The sequence below is a fragment of the Polypterus senegalus genome, chromosome 3, assembly GCF_016835505.1.
Source record: "Polypterus senegalus isolate Bchr_013 chromosome 3, ASM1683550v1, whole genome shotgun sequence".
NCBI classification, from domain to species: domain Eukaryota; kingdom Metazoa; phylum Chordata; class Cladistia; order Polypteriformes; family Polypteridae; genus Polypterus; species Polypterus senegalus.
The window spans coordinates 127304777-127330163 of record NC_053156.1 but is presented as its reverse complement, the minus strand read 5'-3'; the positions used below and the strand labels follow the sequence as shown (position 1 = coordinate 127330163).

The 25387-nt window shown below is 36.3% G+C and overlaps 1 protein-coding gene across 1 annotated transcript in view; it reads left to right on the top strand.

The window, feature by feature from the left end:
• Nucleotides 1-23726, top strand: part of cd164 (CD164 molecule, sialomucin) — an 81778-nt gene extending 58052 nt beyond the window's left edge. Inside the window, exons 3-6 of the mRNA XM_039747906.1 lie at nucleotides 13765-13842; nucleotides 16508-16588; nucleotides 18981-19037; nucleotides 20541-23726. Of these exons, the coding sequence (XP_039603840.1) occupies nucleotides 13765-13842; nucleotides 16508-16588; nucleotides 18981-19037; nucleotides 20541-20707 (383 nt within the window). The 3' untranslated portion in view covers nucleotides 20708-23726. The remainder of the gene's footprint in view (nucleotides 1-13764; nucleotides 13843-16507; nucleotides 16589-18980; nucleotides 19038-20540) is intronic.
• The last annotated feature ends 1661 nt before the right edge of the window (nucleotides 23727-25387 follow it).

Here is a 25387-nt window from a genome sequence, read left to right as displayed (position 1 = left end):
GTGTGATCTTTTTCTCCAAAAGAAATTAAACTGTATTTTGTTTGAAATGATACAAGAGGAGTCTGGAATTTCTAGTGCTGAAAATATATAAAGGAAACATTGGATAAGCCTTCTGCTTTTGAAAGTAAGACTCTTCTTTGGACTGTTAGGTCTTTAGCCAGCCATTAATTACATTTTTTTTTTCTAAATGGAGTCAACGACTGGAAAAAGGTTTAGCACACTGTTTTCAATTGAATGTCTGTTAATTTTAAATCCTAAGTAAGTATATGTGTTTTTAACAGGAATTTCACAGATTTTTAGATTGATCTCTTTGTTTCATTCATTTCATTCATCCCTGACACTCTTGCACTAAATTCTAGCCGTTGATCGTAAAAGCATGTCAGGAAGGAAGCATTTATCGAGGGAAGCAAAATTTGTGCTGAAGTTTGAAAATAAAATTTTGGATGACATTCCTTAAAGTCATTTAGGTAAACAGATTTTAAAGCTAATCTTTTGTCATATCTTAATATAAACAATGTTGTTTTATTCTAAATTATTTTTGGAGAATGACTTCTTATTTATGTATTTATGGTAAGATTTTATAGAGGCATTTTCTAAACATTTCTAGGGAGAGAATTAGTATAGTTTGAAAAGTTAATAAATCCACATACAGAGTTAAAATTGATATGGGTGAGTATCGGTGGACTAAGTAATCTGGTTAAAAGAAAGGCATTTTTTTTTTTTTTTGTAAAGATAGTAATGTTGATTTTATTTTTGTTTAGGAGACCCGCTTGTGTAAATGTGCTTCTTTTTACAAAAATCAATGGAATAATAATGATTTATGACTATCGAATGGCAGTAATCACTCAGCAGGTATTGGCATATTTTCACATAAATTTCGGGGAATTTTTTTTTTTTTGGGTACCAAGGGAGATGAAAACAGGCATTGGCCGATAGTGGTTGAATACAATGACAAAATGCTTTATTGTATGCAAGAATTATGGTTATTATTTTAGTACAATACATTAGTTTTTGAAGAGATTGGTGTTTCATAAATATATGTCCCTCGGCAAGCATTTTTCAGTGTTCCATAAAAGTTTTGAAGAATCTGCCTTCTAACCTTACAGCTGGTTTTACATATATTACAGAGCTCTTTTTGTGGTGATCGGTTACATGGAGAAAAAAATGGAAGTACAGCAATTGGGGGTTGGTATGTTTAACAGAGATGGTACTGCTTCAATAAATTATTCCATCCACGGTTGCATATGTCCCAGCGAGCATCTTGCGGGAGGCGTTGACAATCCCTGGACGGGGCGCTAGATCATTGCTACTGCTGCGCCACTGTGCGCCCACATATTTTTAATACATGCTTTAATGCATTTCCTCGTGAAAATGATATAAAGTATACATCTTAGTATTCTAAAATGTTTAGGGAGCTGTAATATCATGAATGTAATGTATTCTGTGTCGCTATCAGTGCCTGGATGTTCCTGTCTATGAAAAAGAAAGTGGCAGGCACGTGCGTTACATTTCACGCTGAATGGGATTTATGGAGCAGAATCCAGAGAAGCAGAGTTGGCTTACGTACGGCTTTGTGCATCTGAATTTTTTTTGTCCATACACCTTGTTTTAGTGTGAATTCTACACCTGGTGTTATACGTGAGGCCCCTGATTTCTCTTAATAGGGAGGTCCAAATTTTACCAACTATTTTAACAGACCACAAAATGATTACTGTTAAAATTAAACCTAGATACTAAAGGAACAAATAAGAGTATGTGGTTTATTGGAAGCTAAATAACAGCCTGTTAGAAAATGAAGATCTACCGGACATGATTAATATAAGATTATTGAAAAGTACTGGAATTTGGCTAGCAATGATGGAGAATTTGCAAAAAACTGGTAGCTTCTAAAATATATGTTGCTCAATTATCACTTTTGGGAAGGTTAAAGGTTTAGAACAAAAATGTCAGGTACTGAAACTAACACAGGAAATTTCAGGTTTAACTGGCAATGAAGGTTAACATCGTTGAAGACCAAATTAAATTAAGTGTAATGCAAAACCGGTTGGAAAAGATTTACAAGACAAAGGGGACTTTTGTGAGATCAAGAAGACAGTAGTTAAAAAAAGGGTAACACTCTTGAACAGCGATTACAAAATACTAGCCTCTCTAGTTGCTAAAAGACTAAAATGTGGGATAAATGACATTGTTGACAAATGTCAGTTAAGTTTCCTTAAAAGATCATTATATACAGTATCTAATAATATTTGTTTGATTTTGGACGTGATTGAATACAATGAATTGTTTTCTGGAGACCCAATGATTCTGTTTCTGGATTTTTAAAAAGTAATTTGACACAATGAGACATGAATTTACCTGGGAAACTCTAAAATACTTTTTTGTATTTTATTGCTTTTTTGTAAGTAGTTATGGTGCATAATAAGGGAAGTAATCGCTCAATTAAACTTTCTCATGGAACAACCCCACATTTTGAAATTCCCTTATCCCCCTGCTTTTTCTCCTTACTTTTCAAATTTTTAGCTTGTCAAGTCACTCAGTGAGCTTAAAGGTATTAAACTCAATAAAAAAAGAAATATAGATCTCACAGGTGGTAAATGACACAACTTTTCTTTTTGTAAAATGCCATAGAAGTGCATAAAGCACTTGGTATTATTTGGTTCCAAAGTAGTGAACTAAGTAAAAACACATATACCTACTTTTCATGTTTTCAAATGCAAGCTTTTAAATGCTGCAATAAATTAATTCCTTTAAACTTGTTACCATTAAGATAACTAAAACCTCCTGGTTTTGAGTCTAGGATGGTCTGTTCTACAAAATAAGCCTTGAAAGAGAGTCTGAACCATGTGCTAGCCTGTGGTGAACTCCATGGTATTTCCTTTGAAAGTGACTTGAGAGATGAACCACATGTATCAGTACATCCTTCATTAGGTGACCAAGTGCCACAAAGTTAAACTGTCTGACAGCAATGGAAAGAGCTTTAGCTTAATAAGCATCCTGATTATTTGTGGCAGCCATGTGTTCCCACACATCTCACAGTGATTAGTTCACAACTGTTACTGTATTTTGAATTGATAACCAACTTTCTGTATGTTGTTGAGTAAACATCAGTGCTGGTTCTTCCAGCTGTTCCAATATTTCTTGAAGCTTATCGCTTCGTAGGAAAGTTGCTGGTTACATGTATAGATCTAGCTGCACCACTTGCACAGAATCAAAGTCACTAAGCTGTACAATGCACTCTAATTAGGAAAGCATTTTATCAAGAAAGAGTTTTTAACCATACATGATATACCATAATTGTGTTGAAATAACTTTGACTTGAAATATACCAAATGTGTTTAAGGGTTGCCAGTGGCCAGATTAGTAGCCTGCAAGCATTGGGCACAAGGCAGGAAACAACCCCAACTAGGCCACAGGTCTATCATAGGACCTGTTTGCTTACACATGTGCACTCATACTCACTCAGGCAATTTATAATTTCTAGTAAATATAAGCCCCCTTCAAGCTACATGACTTTTCCATTGATTTTTCATTTGTAGATTTTATGTATGTACATAATCTTGACTGACTTAGTGCCTCTGTAATACCAGTCTGTGTCTCGCCCCCTCAAAATGGAACAGTTATGATTTTTATCTTGAGCTAAAGGGGTGGCTTGTGAAATCTGACAGTTGTAAAACTCCAATAAAAGTATTGTGAGGCTCTATAAGGGAGTTTTTATGTGCACTGTGTAACACCTACAAGGTTCCAAAATTGTTTTTCATTTAAGTGCTGAATATATTTATAGGTTTGAGACCCAATACAAATTGTAAATAATACAATCTTCACAATGATTGCAGATGTGCCAATGCAATTACCTGATAGAAATTACATGTTGTTAATAGATAGCTACATCACAATTTAAATGCAAATTTGTGCATGAAGTTTTGCAGTATGGTCACTGACATTTTCATTCCTCACTCATTTATTTTCTCTCCCCTTATTTTCAGTATTTGCTAAAAGCAGTAAATCATTCCAAAGTGCCCATAACACAGATATTAAGGTAATATGGTATAAATAAAGGTTCTATTTACCTTACTTTTAAAGGGACTTTAATCATATCTGTCCCTTTCCATCCATCTGTCCATGTACGTAAAAGAATGACACAATTATGTTAAAATATTAGTAGAATTTGAAAAGGTTGTACCTCCTCTTCAAGGGAACAGGTGGCTTTCTTTTGTACATAGGCAGCTTTAGTGTTATTTTAGTTTACCAACTGACCACAGGGCGTAGTTTGCTTTTTTTTATATTCTTAAGGCCGTCATTTCCATTGAAAACGCACCACTCAAATAGCAGCAGGCAGACAGATGCCGTTTGACTTGCCAGTAGCTGTAGGCACAAGTAGGCAGATACCATTCATTGCCTCAGTAACCTTGGCAAAAATCTTATGGAGAGTGGTAGGAGTTGCTAAAGAAGTGACTGGCATGTGTAAATGTCAGAAAAGGAAAACTGTTGTTCCAAAGGAACTTCTGCCTTCTAAAAATGATCTTGCTTGGTAAATACCAGGTTTCCTAAATCCCTGCTGTATGTCTAAGCACCCAGTTAATGCTTGGCCTCCTTAAACTAGATAGAGTAAACTAGTAATAGTATGTTACGCCTTTAGGTTCATTTAGATGGAAGTCCCTAGCTGTTGACTTCAATTAACAGTCATTTCTGTAATAAGCCAGGCTATTGTTGCATTTCATTTTACATTAGATATCAAGACATAAGATCTGTTTATACAAGCTAAGAAAGCAATTGGAGTTACAAATGTGTTGATTGTTGATTCAAAAATTTTCTAATGTATTAACTATTCATACAATTACATGTTCAGTATATTTAAATGAACACAGACATTCTGTGGAACAGTTACAGGGTGCTGTGCACACGATTAAAAGTGCAGATGATAAAATTCATCTTGTGGTTTGCTTGTGTATGTGCTCTGTGTTGTTGTGGTCCTTCTGATAAGGTAGCATTATGGTTTTGGTGAAGTTGTAGTTTCCTCTTCACAGCCACAGTCTTTTTATTATTCTGGAGTCTGAGAATGCATGTGCATAGTAAACATTGAGGTTTTTCACTAAATGAGTTAGAATTTATGACAGAATTTTAGATTGCCTGTGGGGTTTCTTTTTCCTCCTCTCCTTAAAACAAAAGTTCACACAAAGTTCCTGTGAATTGTCAAGGTATGCGTGGAAGATTGTGTCTAATACTGCTGACAGGCGTTGTGGATTTTCTGATATAAACTGCTGCCCTAAACCAAGTTCTGTACATTCTATTAGGCGAACTTGCAAGCAGTACTAGAATAGAGAAATATTTGCTGCAAACCTGAAATATTAAAAGCAGCTCCCAGAAAAGAATCTGACATTCCCAACTAACTGAAAAAGTGGAGATGAAGCCTTTTAATAATGTGCTCATGCAATGCTTAAGACCCCTTCACTGTCTGTGCATTTTTGTGTGGCGATATACAAATGAATGTTGTGGTAACTTCACAGTGTTTTCTGTATGTGTGTGAACATTCTTAATATCCACATAAAACACTTTTAAAACAATTGGATCAGATCTCTAGTTTATTCTTGTTGTTGGTGATATTGTAGTACTCAATACTCTTGACATGCAATTGTTTTTTTAAACTTCATATACATATTTGACTAATGAATCTGTTGCCTATTTTGAAGAAATGGTACATTTTATTACCTTTTAGCTGTAAAAGTTTAACTTTTTACAAAGTAACTCAATTGAAAAACAAACTGAGCAGGGAATTATGAAATCTGAGAGAAAATAATTTTGCATGGCAGCATACTGTAGAACCCCCCCCACACCCCCCACACCCAAAGAATGTTCTACAGCTGAATTCTATTTGTTAATTGAAAGCCTAATGTAATTTAATTTTCTCACTAAAGGCAGTGGGAAGGCTCATTATAACTTCTATACAGTAGGGCCCTGTGAGGGTTGCCTGTACCTAATAAACATAAAATGGGGTTGTTTATGCATTGTGTACAGCAGGGAGTGCCACCAAGCCACCAAATGCCAGACACACACAACCCAACACAACTCAGATTCAAAGTGAAGAATTTTTAATCCACTTGGCTCAAACTTATAACAATACACAGACTGTTAAGTGCTCTATCCTCCAGTGAGCTTTGTCCTCTTTCAGCTGATTTGGACTCATCCATGTGTGGCAGCAAGCTCCTTTTTATTCCACACCTGGGGATGCTTCTGGGTGCCATGCCATGTCTTCCTGGAAGCGCCTCCTGGCCATGAAGAAAGTAGGGAGGTCCTCCCTTGATGGTGCCCTCTATCAGCACATAGGGACCCTCTCAGGGCCACATTTCCAGACTCCATCTCCCAAGCACTACTGTGGTTGTCCCAACTGGGTTGCCTTATGAGGACCACTGCCACCTAGCACATGGGGGATGGAACAGTTTCCTCTTCTCGGCTTCCACTGGTCAATTTTATTAAGTCATATCAGCCGGGTGCAAAAGTTTTCTCCTGTCCCAACAGCCACTTTTTCTGCGTTGTCATACTTGTATCCCAGCCGGGTAATAAAACCTCTTCTGATCTGGCTGGCATGTGTGTTCTCCTCTTACACCATCCAGTATAAATACTTTGTCATAAGCATTTCAGGGCTAATGGTGCATTTAAGGTGACAGTATCTCTTTGGCTTATTCTTAGGTCAGGGGTGGCGAACTCCAGGCCTCGAGTGCCGCAGTGGCTGAAGGTTTTCATTCTTACCATCTTCTTAATTAGTGACCAGTTTTTGCTGCTGATTACTTCTTTTAATTAACTTGACTCGGGCCCCATAGTTATTTCTTTTTCTTTAATTAGCAGCCAAACAATAATGAGACCTAAAACAAGCCATCACATGACCAGCTCCCCTGTGCCCATTACACAATATCTGAAATTAAAAAGAGGTGATGGTCTTGGTAAGGTTGATCTCTCAGGTCACCAAAACATTTTGACGATGCTCTTAGAACAGAAAAACAACAGTTTTCGAAATGTGTGCTGTGGCAGAATGAGAGCAGCAACAAGCCATGGAATTAAATAACGGGTTTAATTAACAGTAAGAATTGGCTTCTCATTGAGAAAGTGATTGGAGTGAAATTGATTGGAGTTTGAAGCCCCAGTTTAGCTGGTCATCTGTTAGCTTGTTTCACACCTCATTTCTGCTTGGCTGTCATTTAATGAAGAAAGGAATCCAATTCAAAGGGCTGCACTCTTCTAACAGGGCTATTAAAGTGATGGGGAAAAGGTTAATTAGCAGTGAAAACTGGTCACTGATTAGGAAAAGGGTTAGAATGAAAACCTGTAGCCACCGCGGCACTCCAGGCCAGGAGTTCGCCACCACTGCCTTAGGTACTGCTGGTTTGACTTTGTGTCAAATGAGCGGCTGCTCACAGAATGCCGAGCGAGGCATGTCAGTTATGGCACTACAGCTATGTGGTATGACCTGGCTCACAGGATCCTCATTATTGAGGACCCAAGTGGCTGGGCCAGGTAAGAGGACGCCCAAATAATACCTGGCTGCGGCAGATAGATGGTCATTTCCAGAGGGTGGGACTGGAACGCATGTTTGCCTGGGGGGTTGCCAACCACGATCCTATGTGGTCTTGTCATGTAGTGGGTGCGGCAACACTCTGTACTGATCTGATTCGAGAACGAAGGGGAGAGAGAAGGATTATTCTCATAAATTATTTATGGGCATATAGTAGTTAGTTCAGAAAGTCATCTTTGCAATTCTAACATTACTAATTGCATATTTTTGAAAAAAAAAAAGTGGTTTGGCTATGGTGTTGGTAAACTGAATTACAAAAATGCATTTGCCACAAATGTAACTTAAATGTAAGACCATAAGTTTCCTAGATTTATATTATAAATATAGATGTGGATTTTTTTCTTCAGATCTTGGTTAAATGGATGCGCTGTGAGTGACCTAGGCTTTTTAAGTTGTGTTTTGTAGTGGAGCTTAATTGACTTCAGTATAACATTACATTCACTTTTGTTTGCCTCTGGTAAATGCCAACCTGCAGCCCAGATTGTAGTTTTTGGTGTTTTCCTGTGGGCAGTAATTATCAGGCAATCCAGAGTGTTTTTAACCTGTGGGGTTTGAGGTTCATCCTTCATTGGATTCACAAAATATGGATCAGTTGGCTTTATTAAACCTGAACATTGACCTCCTTGTGTTAAAATCCTCCTGATACAGCAACGCAGGCAGAGAAAACTTCACCATTGTTACTGGATTCACTCTCTGACTGCACAGCATGTGTGCTATCTATGAAGAAATGTGAAAAAGAACAGCTGGTACAATACCATATAACACTCCGGTCAACCAATATGTGAGTCAGTGTTCGCCCTGAAGAGCGGCTACTTGTCACCTTGAAGTAAGCAAACTTCAGAACATTCAGAACTCTCATATGCACTCAACCACCGGCAATAATAATCCATGGTAGCTAAAGTTACATCATTAGCATAAACTTTCAACTGTTTTGAGTTCTCCATTATTATTTTGATGATAATGTACATGTATGGTATGTATGTATGTATGTTTTGTATATATAAACACATGTAATCATGGGACATATCCAGTCATCCAGAGCATTAAATGAATGGTATTTAAACATAGTACAGATGTTTTTCTTCACACTCATCTGGATTTTGGCAGAAATTGACGCCAAGGAAAAGCTGCATGCAGTGTTGTCTTGATGCCATCTGAATGCGCATCTGACTGAACGCAAGTGGTGAAAGCCTGTGTGGATGGTCTGATTTACTGCAATGAGCAGAAAAATGCTTAGCGTTCAATCCATGCTCACCTGATGCTATAGATGGCAGATAAACACTCAATTCAGACATCTGTGTGGACAGGGCCTTAAGCGGTGCACCGTGAAATCTTTGCCTCTTACTCTAAAGAGACAGTATTGATTCATTATCAATTTAGGTACTGGTATTTTGTTTGGGCATTACTAAGGTCAGCGTGTGAAAGATTTCTTTAATAAAAATAAATGTTGCAAACATTCATAAAAAACATTTTAGATAAAAAATATAATTTAAAAGTTTTCATAATGGAAAGCTTTATTTATATTGGGTAGACACTTGCAGTTAGCTCTTAACAACAAAAAACACCTTTTCAAATATACCTTATAAACTGTGGGGCAGTGAATTAAAAGCTGCTGATCAGCTACTTGACAATACAGTGTTTATGAAAATTGTTCAGCTGATAAGTAAATAGCTTGAGTCCTTGTGAAATAACCATTAAGCATAGCTGAGCACATAAATTGCAACATTTGCTTGAGAGGTTACATAAGTATTGTTAAATGGCTTTTGTAGTTGCTTTTTTAATGTTCTAAATATTATACATGTATTGGTAAATGCTAGAGGTATGTGATACATTTGGCTCCATGTACTTTAAGGAGAAATACTGTAAAGAGAAGTAAACCTCAGTTTTCCTTTGTTTAGTGCTTGTCTTTTCAATACAACCTGCAGGGTCTTTGAAACGTTTTGTTGGGGGTAAGGGATGTGGTGGCATTTGACTGTTCTTTGTCACTAATTTCACTGTATAACTCACTTGCCTTTGTTTTGAAATGGTAAGAGAGCATTTTAATTTCCCAGTGGTTCTGTTTATAATAAAAGCTGTGACATTAAAATTGATTTTTGCCTTATTAGTATGATTTATATACCAAAAAAAGACCTGCTCTTGCTGTCTTAATTTTTTTAATATCTTTATTTGGACTTGTGATCTATGGCAATGGGAAGGCAATTTTGAAAGGACGAGTTTTAAGGTGGTGTTTTTTTTTTTTTTTTTTTTTTTTTTTTTTTTTTTTTGAGTGAAGAGTATGAATATAATGAGAGAGGGAGTTCTGGAGCTAAGAAGCAGCATAACTGAAAGCCTGACCTCCCATGGAAGACAGGCGGACTAAAGGGGAACAAGAGGACCAGAAGTAGAAGAGCGCAGTGAATGGGGTCAGTGTGTAGTCTTTAGTATGGTCTTTTAAATTAAGTGGGAGCCAGATCATGGAGTGCTGCAAGTGAGAACAAGAGTCTTAAGGTTGATATGGTACTTAAGTGGAAGCCAGTGAAATTTGTATAAAATAGGTGTAATGTGACTATGAGCCATAGTTCAACTCTGTAAGGGTGCAGCGGAGTTTTGAGCGAATTACAAGTTTAGTCGACTTACAAGACAATAAAGAGTTACATTAGTCTAGCCTTGATGTGATGAATGCATGAATTAGTGTTTCAGTCACAGAGTAGGATGGTGAGGGTCAAATCTTGATATTACAAACATGACAAAAGGCAGTACAGGATATAGTGTTAATGTGAGATTAAAAAGAGAGAGTGCTCTCAAAAATAACACTAAGACTCTTAACTTGAGGGTGTAAACAAAACGGATGTTAACATGTCCAATTTAGAGAAATTTTCAGACTTCGCACTATTAAGCTTGAGTTGATGATGCACCATCTGTATTTTTATTTCATGGAGCTAACTAACCAAAGAGGATAGAGAACAAGCCAAAGGTGGTTTAGTAGAGATATAAAACTAGATGTCATCCGCATAATAATGAAACTGAATACCATGATGATGGGTCCATTTCTAAATGGATAAATGATTTAGATCATTTATGTTGAGTAGAATGCCCAGTGGGGGCTGGGCAGTCTCTTGGCCTCAGAACCCCTGCAGATTTTGATTTTTTTTTTTTTTTTCCCTCCTGTCCATCTGACCTTACTTTTATTCATTGTTACTTAGTATTGCCTAATCTTATTTTTGTTTCATATAAACCTTTCGTTCTTCATCTTGTCAAGCACTTTGAGCTACACCATTTGTATCAAAATGTGCTATATAAGTACATGTTGTTGTTGTATTACTTGGTTATATTATTTAATTGTAGTAATTGTTTTGACCGAACATTACTAAGGCTTTTCCATTTTCTTTTCCTTGGTTTCAGTTATGGTTGCCTATTATGTCATCACAAATGACACTTGTTTGTGTATATTTTTGTTCAACTGAATTTGTTGTTTCTTTGCAGAGTATCGCAAAATTGACACTGACGTGCAGGTTTGATGGAATATTGCTCTAAAAGCTTTGCCGTTTTATGACTAGGAGGTAGTAGAAATCTTTGTTCAAGAATGATTGTACTATTAAGCCTTGAGCTAAATTGCTTTAAATATCCTGTTAATCAGGTTATATTTAAAGAAATGCATATTGTGAAAAGCAGCAGATAACAGAAACCAGTCAACTTTTAGACTGCTGAATGAAGACTTGTATAGCTGACAGAAGCATAGGTACTAGAGACATTCAGATTTCAAAGTACAAGAAAGTGGTTTTTAGGCAATCTTCTGCAGTATTTTCTTTGCCTGTATTTTGACAATTACGAGTAATTTTATATTTCTTACTTAAGAATTCTCTGGTTCATGTGTTCACTGTAGACTTTATTTGAGCTTGTTTTAAAGAAGTAATATGGCCCGTGGGCACACTTTTTTTTTGTTGGTCTGTATATAAAATACTCATGTCATTTTTCTTCTTATGATCTACTAATGTGTACCTTACATTTCTCTTTACTTTTTACTACAATCCTTAAAATATTTGGGTTGCAACTAACAACTATCTTGCGATTTAGTTAGTCGGTCAGTCAGGGCTTTTGTTAAGGATGCTCATGTCAGGTTGTGTTTTTTAGGGCATGTTATTGATGTTACTGGATCAGCCAATCCCAATTATTTTGTTTCCTTATCTTTATATAAAAAAGCCCTTTTACACTAAGCTCATGCATAACCAGGCACATTGAAGCTCGATGTTCTATAAGTGTTAGCTTTGGTATTTTTATAATTAAACTGTAGGCCACAGATGTTACTTGTCCATTTTAACAAAATTGAATTATTAAGGCTTATTCTACAGTGACTTTAAAATTACAAAAATAAATAAAATTTCCATAAAATGCATTTTTTTAGCTTATAAAACATGTAGAGAAAATTTATCCACAATGCATATGATATTGAAGAAAATAAAAATCTTCTCAAAATTGCAACCTATCAAAATGTGTAATTACTTCTTTAATTTATATTTCTAAAATAAAGCTTAATTTACAAAATCATAGTTTTCAGCATTTGTCTAACAAAAATATATATTCTCCTGCACTGATTCAAATAATTCATATTGGCAGTTAAACACTCTAAATATACACACTTTTATAGGTTTTAATCATTAATTGCACTAGTTTTTTTTTTTTTGTTTTTTTTTCTTTTCTTTTTGTTGGTGGATAAAATATTCATCTGCTATACAATTTCAAACTCTATTATCTTTTTTTCTAATTGAAAATGTGAGCTGCTGTACTTCATTTTAGTTAAAGGACAAAGTAAAAATATCTGAAATGTCTTTATTAAAATCTCTTTTCTTGCCATTTGTTTAATTGCACAGGACAACTCCTTGGATTCCTTGTTTGTCTGTTTATTACTTCACTTTCTTTAATGTAATGGCTAATATTCCAATGTTCTCTCTCTCTCTCATAATCTGCCTTGCTACATGTGCTTGTTCAACTAACACAATACCTCACCAAAAGGAGCACAGCAACTAAATTACCATAAAGCATAGAAAAGTAGAAAATCTTTTAGAAAATCTTTTGTGATCGGCCAGCCACTGGTCGAATCTTTTGTAGTAAAAAATCGCCGATCTGCTGTGCAAATGGTTTATTGAGAAACAAAGGAGTTTTATTACTTGCTCAGGACTCTGCTTCTCAACAGTTTTACAAGTTTCCTGTAAAATTACAGTACATTTGCCACAACGTGCACGGAAACAAGTCCTGCTGCTAACTTTTAAGATCAAGCTGAACACTTCCAAGGCAGTTGTTGACATCAAAAGTGTAGAAAACTCAAACCATTGTTAAACAGTAACAGAAGTTGCATAGAGGTGTATTGTTTGATTTTATTCACTAGCTAGCAGAAGAGACCGCAAGATAAACGGAATGGCACCAAATACCAACTGTCTCTGTGATTGAAAGTAATACTAGGCAGAAGAAGTTTTGCATATTGGTGATGACTGAACAAGATGTCAGAATAAATAGAATTAAGTGACATTGAGAGTACAGTTGAATTGTCCCAAGTTTGTGAGGGATGGAGGGTTCACCATTACTGTGACGTGATTTCTTTTTGAATGTTCGAGGTTGTAGTACAATACCGAGTGGCCTCATATTTACAGATCTTACCAAATGCTAATTTCTTACCAGAAATGAAGCTCAATTTATTCCACATATTTCAGTTTTTTGGGTCTTCAACCAACCTCTTTATTTACATCCTCTGTCTTCACCATATCTCGGTGTATTTATCTTTGCTCTAAATGAGGGGATGTATTTAACTTGTACCTAGGCAGCTTAACAACCACTGATGCCTCACATCTGGCACAACTTTTTAAAAATATTGGAACATACTTTGGATTAATGAGAAGTTAGGACTTCATAAGATCTGTTGTCATTTTCGATTAGAATAAGCAGAGTAAATAGGGGTTTGATTTCCAGAATTTTCTAAATTAGGAGCAGAATTTTAAAAATGATTTAGAAACTGAAAGGAAATTGCAGAGAGGGTGAGAAAGTGTGAACTTTAAATAAGCGGTGTAAAACTGATATACTGTGAAGTTACTATACAATAATGCAAAAACTTGTGATAATAAACAATTATAAAAATCACCATTGGCTAGAATTACATTTAACAGTGGCTAAAGTAGAAAATAAAGCTGGGGATGAATTAAAGCATTTCTCCATTTCTTTCTTTTTAATAGAGACCAGCTCAGACCATTGTATGTCACCAGAAAAGACCCTTGAAGCAAATTGCACCAGCCTGAATGAAACCTGCCAAGGTAAATGTCTGAAGTTACTTATAATAACTGAGCCGTATCTGGTGGTACAGTTGCACCAGATCACTGCTCCTCCACTGTTGTAATGAAAATAACAAACTGGGTTTAGAAAGTATGTAGTACTGTATTTACCCCAAGGGAGCAATTTAGTTTTGTACAGATTCTCAAGAAATAAATGACATATTAAAAAAAATTGCATTACAAATAACAACAAACCTTCAGCCAATAAATGGCTAAAGAAAACTGCTGTCTTAGAAAAGAGAGCCGTCACAGTGAGGCATTATAAAGGCATATTGATGCAGGCATAAAGGAGCCTCATTAGCATTTCTTGACACACTTCTGTTGAACAATTTCTAGGCTATAAGTTCTGAATGATATTGTATCAGAGATGGGTGAGGCTTTGTTCATAATGGCCATTTTTCTTCATTCTCTCGTCCGGTACTACTTCTAGTAGACTACAAGTGCATCCTGTAACTGAGTCTGCCTTCAGCTGAATCAGTGGGCCTCTCTTAAAATATTACCAGCCCAGTTTGCTACAGCATAGAAAAATCTACTGGCTGTCGCAGAGTTACAGAATATTGTAAAGGATATCACTTGTCAAATTAAAGAAATGCAGTCTCCTAAGAAAAAGTTTGTTCTTCTTTTTCTTATTGTTCCTCAGTTTTGGACCAGTGTGTAGCAGTGCTACAATCCAGCATAATTATGCTTAGTTTTAAGCATAGTAAGCTTGGAAACAAAGCAATAAACATAGAAAATATGGGGAGGGTGGTAGGAATCTATTTTTTAAATTTATTTTGTATTACAAATTATCCAGATGAGATCAATAAAATACACTTTGCTTTACATGAACGCAGCTTTGCTGACCCTTTTGCCAAAATGTTCCTTCCTATCTGATTCAAGCTGTGGAATACATTACAGCTCAGCAGCATAGACTAGTGGAGTGTTGCAGCCTCACTTGTCATCCTTTTGCTGTTTCACAGGAAAGTTTACTGTCAAACTGTTAATTTTCTGTGCATAAAAGACATAAAGTGACAGACAGCTGTTTTAATTCAGCTAAAGTGTAACAACCACTGCTAGTAATAACAATTGAATTTAGAGCGTTTTTCAGTATGATATGCACAGAAAAGTCAACTATAATATACAGTAGGTATAGCTGCGCGATAGGCTGAATGTGTGTAGGTTTCTTGTTTTGAATACTAATGTAGAGGACTGTCCTTTTTAAAAAATATCATGGAATGATTTCCACAGATTGATACCCACAAAGATCTGGCCAAAATGTAATTAAAATAAGAGCCTGAGCTTGTAAATGGCTACCTTTTGTGTGCACATATCTTACTTATAAATGGATGTTACCTTGCTATATACCTTACATCTCCATTTTTTAATGTCCTTCATTATAAACCTACAAACAATACAACAAGGTCAGTTGTGCCAGAGATAGTATATCCAAAATTAATATTAATTGCCCAAGTTCAGTGGCTAATAAATCTTGATCACATCAAAATGTTGCTCTGCAACCATAAAATCCCACTACATCACATGCCATACCTTCACTTTCAGTATGGTGTCTAGACAAAAGCAGGAGGGTTATGCTACTATACATACTTTCACAGGATTGGAAAGACAATAGTGTATCAAAATACAATTTACGATGTTTTTCTTTTCCCTGTCTGCATAAATATTACATATACTATATTATATTTTAAGGTACAGTGGAACCTCAGTTTGCGAGTAACTTGGTTTACGAGTGTTTTGCAAGGCAAGCTAAATTTTTTTTAATAAATTTTGACTTGATAAACGAGCAACATCTTGCAATATGATTAGTATGGATACACTTTGTCTGCTGAGCGTCATGTGATCACAACTGAGCTGATGGTGGTTCTCTCTCTCTCGCGTGCGTGTTTGTCCGTCTCTCTCTCTCGCGTGCGTGTTTGTCCGTCTCTCTCTCTCGCGTGCGTGTTTGTCCGTCTCTCTCTCTCGCGTGTGTGTTTGCCTGTCTGTCTCTCTCGCGTGCGTGTTTGTCCGTCTCTCTCTCTCGTGCGCGTTTGTCAATCTCCCTCTCTCGCGCACGCACATGTGTGTTTGTCTGTCTGTGTCTCTCTCTCTCGCGTGCGTTTGTTCCATTGTACTGTACTTGCTTAGATTGTAGTGCTGATTGTTGGGTGCTTTGCACCTTCTGCTAAAGCCAGATGTGGACAAGCATTGGTTTCTACAGCATCAGTATATCTTCAAGATTTGGCAGTTCTGTTCCTTATATCCTCAGTTTGTTGGCCACCGTGGCAGTGAAAAACATTAAATGGCCAGGAGAATTTCAGAGAAAAGCCATTTAACATTACATCAGTAGTGGGAACAGGCAATGAGATTATTCACCCTTCTGTTAAGCTAAGTGAGCTGTGCCCAATTTTTATAGCATATTTTTCATTCAGTGATTGTAATAAATACATAGTATTTCCTACAGTTTGTACTTTTCTAAACTTTGTTTTGTGTATTGACACATCTATTGGATTTCATTTCAACTATACTCTTAAAATTTAATCTTTAGTGATTCTTTATCTTGGTGAATATCTAAATGAGTTTATGTAAATGATGTTTAATTTTATATTTTTGTTACTTTTTAGTATGTTGCTGGCATTACTGCATCTTTAACTTTTTTTTCTTCCCTTCATAGCAAACCATACCACTGTTGCACCAACTACTGCTACTACAGCCAACATATCAATCAACACATCAACATCTGCTTCACCTACAGGTAACTGAAATTGAAACTGAAAGTTGCCATGTCACTGATAAAGTAATCCCTCAACAAACACGGCTGTTTGCACCTTTAACTCTCCACATATGTGTCCAGAAATTTCAACTGCAGCAGCTGACTTTGTAATGTACTTTCATGGAATACAGTAATCTAGAAAGGGTGACAGCTATTATTTTTTATACTTCATTCACCAGGTGCGTCTTTGTGACACGGATTGTTGCCATCTCACATACTTGCATATTTTCAGAGATAGCAATTGTTCAAGTTTGAATTCTGTGCAACAGGAGCAGACAACGTAAAACTATCCTTCTACATATATAAAGATCATGCAGCATGTACAGAGAAATTCAGATCTACAGTACTGTATTTAAATTGTGTGAGTGTGGATATATTCATGAGTCCCCCCTAAGATGGACTGGTGCCATGTGCAGGCCTTATGTTCAGTGCTGCCAGATAGGTTCCTGAAGTCCTGAGTAAGTTGAAATGGGGTCAAGAATGCTATCATTTTTAGGATTCCTATTTGTAGTTCCAGATTCCAACTCTCCTTAACCACTATGGACACTCTACAAAGCATCACTGGCATAGGCAAATAATACTAATAAAAGAGGAAAGCATAAATGTTGGACTTTATGTTAATATTTGTCAATTGAAAGCAGTAGTACCAAGTGCCAAAACAGGAAAATAAGGCAAAATAAAACTTCTTGAAACACAACATAATCGATTTAGTCAGCAATATGTACAACAGCAACAATAGCAAGGATATGCTGGGCTCAGATAATGTCACATATCAAAACTGATTAGGCATCTCTGATACCTTTTCCAGAGTTTAGGAGCTAAAGCATTAATAATTTACTCTTAAATTAATTTTAAACATGTATCCTTCACATTTTAATTAGTTCTTTATCTGAAGTTTGTAATGTAAGCTCTGGAGTACACGCATTAATAAGTTGTGTAAGGTAAGAGTGGAGCCAAGTCATATATGGCTTTTTATTGTCTCTTTGAGATGCAAGTGTTAAAATAGCCTGTAAACGTGACTGAGCTACAGAGCTTTAAGATATTTAGGTAATGGTCTGACTTCAGTCTTCTTGGTTCTACTGTTGTGAAATTACTATAAGCACACTATTTCAATGAAAACTGAAAAGTTAGTCTTTTTTATAAATATTATCAAATTATGGCATATTTGAAACCTGAAAGACCAAAATTGTTAATTTCACTCCATTTTACTATGTAGTGAAGGTTCTCAAGCAACTTTAGACCAGGTCTAATGAACAGAGCTGACATAATTCTGTTCATGTTTCAGGGATAACATTTCATCCTGGGTAAATATGCATCACCGTCAATTTGAACCAGGAGCACCCTTGATAGTTCCCTACTAATCAAATGTGAATTAATTTAAAGCTGTAGAGGAACCAGTAAGATTGCAATAGTTTTTACTGTTTTACCACAGGCAACTTGCAAAATTAGACCTGTAGTTTTAAAACAGTTCAGTTGTTTTGATGTCAAGGTCCAGCATCTTATCCATTCAGTGCCACACTGCATACACGCAGAAGTCTAAGCTTAAATGAGGTGGCATAGTAGTAAAGGTAGTAGTGCTAACAAATGCACATCTCCAAGTGACTGTTTTTAAGTAAGCCGTCCGTGGTGTCCTCGCATGGCAGTCCTGTTTCTGCAAGAGTTTTCCTTAAGGTATTTGAGGTTTCTTCCCTCATCTCTAGAGACATTTAATTGGCTGATGTGAATGAGTGCAAGCGTTCCCTGTGAGAAATGTGCCTTGTCGAGGGCTCTTTTTATGTTGCCCCCACTTCTCCATGTCCTGAAATTTAAGGTTAAGCATGGTTATAAGGGGATAGGCCGATTTTGGTTAAAATGATATTCATCTGCAATGAGAACACAATAGTGTAACTAACATAAACCCCGTTATTGATGACATTGCCAAGATAATTATTTCTTTATAATATGAATGAGAACATCACTGTTCTAAATAATTTATTTCAAAGTTTTGCAAAACTAATGCAATTGTGGATAAAATAATGACAGAATGAAATGAATGCACTGTTTATTTATAAATGCAAAATAATGTAATTTGCAGTAGACGACGATGCAACAATTATTTTTTTACTTTCTGTACTAAATATTAATGCACTCTCTCTTTTCATTTTTTCTTACTTTGATCATTCTACATCTACTGTATGTGGAAACTTCCAACTTTATTTTAAAAAGTTGTTACAGACCTGTGGTGACAATAGCCTTATTAGGAATACTGTTGTGTTCTACACTGTGCCGGAGTGTGATAAACACATTTAACTCGGCTTGTAGTGGAATTGTGATTTGCCTACAACGTTAAGAGAAATGAGGCTAAGGAAATTACTCATTCTGTGTCTTTTTCCAGCTCCTCCTAGTTCAACAGTAAAAACTACACCCATAACCACCACTGTTCACACATCTGGTAAGTACGCAGTGATTCCATGTTCATGCAAAAGCTTTGAAGTAATGCTTAATTTTATCCATACTTCTTTATTCCATACATCTATTCCAATGATGCATGGTGTTTGGTGTAAAGTATGCGAATGTTCTTTATTGTATAGAGATCAAAATTGATTCCTCCACTGGTAATTTGCGGCAGCACCTATTTTAGTTACAGCCTTACATTTTAACGTGGTTTTCATGTTCTGCCGATTCTTTCATTATAAAAGAATTTGTAGTACAGTGTGGTCCAGGAGAGAGAGTCCTTATGAGAGCAAAAACATATTACAGCCAAATATATACAGTAGGCTGAAGGCTGTCAATTTCTTTTAAAGGGGGGAAAAAAAATAACATTTTTGTTTCAGGCTGGCTATTGTGTTTGCCAGTGCAATTGAAAAATGAAATACAGTAAAGGCATGTTACATTTATAGGCAACTTGTATCAAAACATAGGTGTTTATATTTTGACAGGGTAATAAGATCACAGGCATTACAGAGTTACAGGAGAATCAGCTCTGGACACGGAGAGTCCTTTTATCTTCAGTTTTAACACAAGTGAGGATGACCATTCTCTCATTGTCTGGGCCCACGCAATGCAATGGTATTATGATACATGTGTATTGTTTGACCGAGTTTTATAATACAGGATACTTTTGCAATCAAATTTCTAGGCAGAATTTTCAATCTGTAATACCTAAGAAGAAAAAACATCTAGACTCATTTTTTTTTTTTAATTTGGAAATGGAGTGCAAGTATCCCATCAGTCAGTCTCCCCAGTGCAAATGGAAGTTATGGTATTTGACCATTGAGTTAACCCCACAGAGTTCACTTCACCGCAAAATCCTAGAAACTTTCAGGAACTTTGGCGAGCTCTGCAAAATGTATTGAAGTCAGTGGGGAAGGAGGAGCAGAGCTAGTTTGGAGTGGATTAAAGTGGTGCAGTTGTCTCAAGTGTCGCCGAGGGCTAGGGAGGTGTCTGCTCTATGCTGGACCAATTATTGGGGCCAAAAATGTTACCCGTGCTGTGTAGCAGCAATGCTGACGAATACTACAAACAAAATGGCTAAAGACTAGCTGAAAGGGAGAGAAAAAGCAAAGGAATGAATGAATTGCTGTGCTCAGGGAGTTCCACTCTTGGGGCACACATTGGTCATATCACAAAGCAGCAAAGTGGGACTGACTTGTCCCATCTTTTGAAATCTCAGCTCTGGGTGCGTGTGGAACATTGTATTTGTTTCCCTTGTATCTGAGCAGATGCTTCTTTTCCTTTCCTTTTCCCTGCCTGACGAAGAGGTCTCAGTTACCTCAAAAACTTGCATATTGTAATCGGTTCAGGAAGAAAACATGAAAGAAACTGAGCAAAAAGTGCTTATAATTAAAATGCTTTTCAAAATGCTCCTCTTTAAGTTTATAGCACTGAATTCAAAATCTTGGTGTTATGAAAAATAATGGTATTTCTTTTTTTTTTGTTTTTCCTTTCCCATAAGCCACCTCCAACTCTACAAGTTCTCCCACAGCGGCACCTCAGAAGAAGAACACCTTTGATGCTGCCAGTTTCATTGGAGGCATAGTGCTAGTTCTGGGCCTACAGGCAGTCATCTTCTTCCTTTACAAGTTTTGCAAATCTAAAGACAGAAACTACCACACCCTGTAAAAGCCATTGTGACAACTTGCTACATTTGACAGACTTTAGTTTTTCAAAATTAATATTTCTTTTCAGCTCCTTTCACAAACAGTTGATGTGTAGCACATGTCTGGAGACTCTTGAGACAGTTGAAGGTGTCATGCCACTAACACCGTGAACCTCCCTCACTGAGAACATTGCTATAAATTGGATGGCTATGGAATTTATAGCAATGTTTACCGGTCCCCCTTTTCGTTACCTTCTGCCAGAGTGATACAGTGCTATCTATCTCTGTGCAGTCCTATATACATACAGTACATATAAACAGAATAGCGCTATCAGATATTACTGCTTAATTTGACTGTTGTCAACTAGTGCATTAAAGTAATGCTGTGTCTTCACAACCAAAGACTTGCCTGTACTCAAGACAGATATTATAGTCTTTCAGTTTTGCTACATGAAGAACAAATGTGAGCTTAAATGGAGAAATTCAAAATTAATAAAATGAATAAGATGCAGATAGACTCCAGGAGAATACGATGGAAATATTCGGTTTATTAAATAACCTTTTTTTTTTTTTAATTTAAGATAAAAAAAATATATATATAGTAATCAAAAGCTGGGGTCAAGTGCCTTATGCATGTGCCAACCTTAGTGAAATCCCACCGGTCATTTGCTTTCTAATAAAATAAGAGCCTCTTAACCAGTAGTGATGTGTATTTATACACATCCAGTTACCAATTTAAGGGGCTTTTTCTCAACATAAGAATTTTTCTTTTTCTGTAAACTTCAGGCCCGGTGCTAGTTTCATTTTTCTTTTTTTAAATTTTTGTAAATTATTCCAATTATGTATAAAATAATTTTATTTTTCTCTCTCCCTTTTAGGAGTAAGGTTTATATAATGGTTTATATGGAAAGTCATTAAGGGAGAGGTCAGTTTGCAGGTACAGCTTTGAAGTGAATGTTTTTGGTTTTTTTCTCCTGCATAAACACTTTTAATAATCCTGCGGGTTCGTCCTGTTAAATAGATCGGGATTCCTTTCAAATCATGCTCGTTGCATGCTGTTAAATCGTGAAGTAACTCGGATAATTCAATACAATAACAGGTTTGCCGAATTTGTTTTTGTGACTTAAGTAGGCTGCTAAAACAGCCGTATATTTCATTTATTTATTAGCATGAAAATTTACAAAAACATTAAATTGAATAAATAAAGGAAATGTCAAAAGTGATCAGAAGTAGTATTTAGTAGAATCTATGCACACCTTGAGCATTGAGACAATCTACCAGTCTTGAATTACTTGCACCGTGCAATCTTGTGACAGTTACGTTGTGTTCTTGATCTTTAAATGATGTTGTAATTTTTTAGACATTATCAGTTGATTTGTAAACTAGGAATAGATTAGGCTTTGCTGAGTTTTGGTTTCTGTTGTGGATTCTTTGCATTTTTATTATGTTTGTGGAATTTTAATGTTTAGCAATTCTGACTGTATAATGTTGCCTTTGCTATAGATAATAAAAAGCTATAATAAAAAGAATCGGTTAGACAGTAAAGGGTTTTATGGTCGCATTTGCATTCATGTAAATTTTTTTTTTTTTGATAATTTCAGTTTCAACATTTTTACAAGTGAATGTGCTGCTAGTAATTAGTTGATAGCAAAAATTAAGAGGCCCAGTTTTTATAATTGTGAACTTATTCATCATTCTGTTGAAACTGTATGTGGTTGTTATAATTTTCATATAGGCTTCAGTTCATTGTGCCAAGACTAGGTGTGTTAAAGTCCCCTTGTGTTATTCTAGTTGTGGCACAAATGTCAGGTCATTGCCAGATTCGTGTTTCTTAGTGAACTGACAAAGCAGAGTCCAATAGAAGGTTATCTTATGTGCCATAACTAGATGTCGCCTTATGTGGGAGAATGGCAGTGGGACAACAGTGATGCCAAGTACACATTAGGGCTTTAAAAGCTGAAATCCTGTCCTAGAGAGCAGCCGTGTTCATGTAAAGGAAGACGTCCCATGGCCAATTATTTGCTTAATTAACTAACAGTTGAAGTTCTTTGTTCTTAAAGGAGCACAAAGTGTTGGCTGGCCTGCCCGTAAAATAACATCTTAGTCAGATGATTGGCTGAAAATTCCTGATGAGCCTGTTTTAGGGTTGGCAGTTAAGGAGCCACTAGTTTTGTAAATATGACATTTTCTTTGTGTGGTAACCTTGCCAGTGTACTTCATTGGTCATGGCTGCAGACCAAGTGGCCATCCTTACTCTCTAGCTTTGGTGAAGGCTGTGCAACTTAACAGGAGGCAAGACTGGACTGCTAACCTAAATTGCCACATACAGAATCCACATTGGCAGGCCAGGCCTAACTGGATGAGACGCCCATATGCAGCCATTATTAGACCATTTTAGAGGAATGTAAACACTTCAGATGCACTAGGAGAGCTACTTTCAATATCCCCAAGCACTTTGATGCATGTCTCTTATATGTGACATTTTAAGTGCCTTGAAACGTGTACATAAACATTTTTGAGTTGAATGAACATTTTAAAAGGGAGTAGGTGAGCGTGAAATTGTAGTGTGGTTCTGCTGCTCGATTTTGTTTTCTCCCTCCTGTTTAAATTCCCGTTTGAGATTCATTTTCGTATTTCTCAAGTCCGAGCCGCCTGTTAAACCAAAGGTACAAATGCACTTGCTGTCGATCTCATTGTTCATTAAAATCAGTCACTTTGAAATCGTTTTGTTTGGGGATCTTTGCACACGTTTCTTTGTTCTGTTTGCCTTTTCCCTGTCGGGCTCGCTGCATGAAAAACTTGAGTAGCGAATCTCTGGTCACTTCCTATCGCTGGCTTGACGGGTGTCTGCCTGGAAACTCCTTCTTCTTCTACCATTCGCTGACTCAGATGCAACTGAAAGAAAGGCTGAAGTGTCTATTTGTGTGTTTTTGTTTTCTCCCCCTTCTCAGTTGAAATATTTCTTCACAGTTTGTTTCTTCATTTGTGATGTTACATTATGATGTTAAATAATAAAAGTTTTCCACCATCGCTTTAAACAGGTTTGTGTCTTTTGGTGTTGCATTATTTATGATGAACTGCACATTCACACAAAATACTCGAGCTGTGCAGGCTTTCCAGACCGCCTTAGTTTTATGTGCTGTTAGGCTAAAACACACACACACTCTCTCTTGGGTAACTGTGATTTATTGCTGCAACAGTGAAACAACATGGGAAGTCATCACAACTGTCTATACATTTTTATACTTTTCATATGTGTTATCAGATTTAATCTAACAATTTATAGTTTATTGTTGTCATCTTTTTTCCTGTACTTGTTCATTTCTATAACATTTTTTTTTTCCTTTCTGCTTTGCTTTCATTATTTTCTTTGCACAGATTCCAATGATGTCACAGTTTCTAGTTTGTATTATCCCCTATACATACAGTAAACATTTTTAACAAACTTCATCCATTATGTGTAGTGTAAAAAAGTAATGTTTTATACTATTAAAAAAAAAAGCAAGACATTGTCCAGAATCATCAATAATTTCAAAGAGAAACTCAAGATGCAATTTTGTGTTTACTGATCTCCACTTACAGACTGGTGAGGGTTTTACTTTCATTTCAAAGGCAAACTATTGATCCAACTTCTAGCCACTGACGAATCAGCAATCATTTTGACTAAAAGTATTTTTAAAAATTTCAGTTTTATTTTGATAAAGTTGCTAATCAGGGCAGCATTTCATGTTAACACTCTTGCCATTTTGTCAATAAACTTTCTAAAGGAATGACATGTTTTTTTGACTTGCGTAGTCTGGAAATGTGTGTATATAAGAGAATGCCAAAAATATCTTAAGAAATGCCTTGACCTGTGCATAAAAGAAAGCCTCGGATGTTGGGCTTTGCGTTCGCCATCCTGCCGTGTGTTTTCTGAGCCCACTTGTCCGCTCTGAGTGCCGTGAGCTCCAGTGGGCTGTCAAGCCAGGCCAGTTTCGAGCTGCCAGCTTTTGTGAGGTGAGATTGTTTAGTAAAATGTGAACAGGGGCAGCCGGACTCGCCACTGTGCCACCATGCTCCCCTCACATTAGAAATGCCCCTCAAGTGCAGATGATGTGCAAATAAGCAGGGGTTCAAAGATTTTAGGAGCACCTCAACAACAAAACATTTTAGGCACTTTACATTGATAATATATGAACACAAAATAATTAAAAATAAAAAATGACAAGTGAAGAAAGTGCATAAAATCAGAGCCAGCCAAGAACACGTCGTACATGAAGTGAGACTATAGCGAGTATCCCACAAACAGGTCAAAGAGAAATCACTGAAATGTTTAATCAGATAAGCAAATCTTTAAATTAAGATTTAAATAAATCAAATGACTGAATTTAGTTGAAAGATGGAAAGAATTCCTGAGTTTTAGAGTAAAGTCAAGCAAAATGACACCTTTTATTGGCTAACTAAAAAGATTACAATATGCAAACTTTCGAGGTAACTCAGGCCCCTTCAGTCAGGCAAGATGTAAAGATGTTTGCCTCGATATCCTGCATATTGTAATCTTTTTTTAGTTAGCCAATGAAAGGTGTCATTTTGCTTGACTTCTCACTTTAATCCATAATGGCTAACACGGTACAACACCCCTGAGTTTTAGAGCAAAATTAATAAGCAACATTTTACACTTCTACGTTGGGAAGGGCAGAAGATAAGCAACAGCAGAGCAGAGA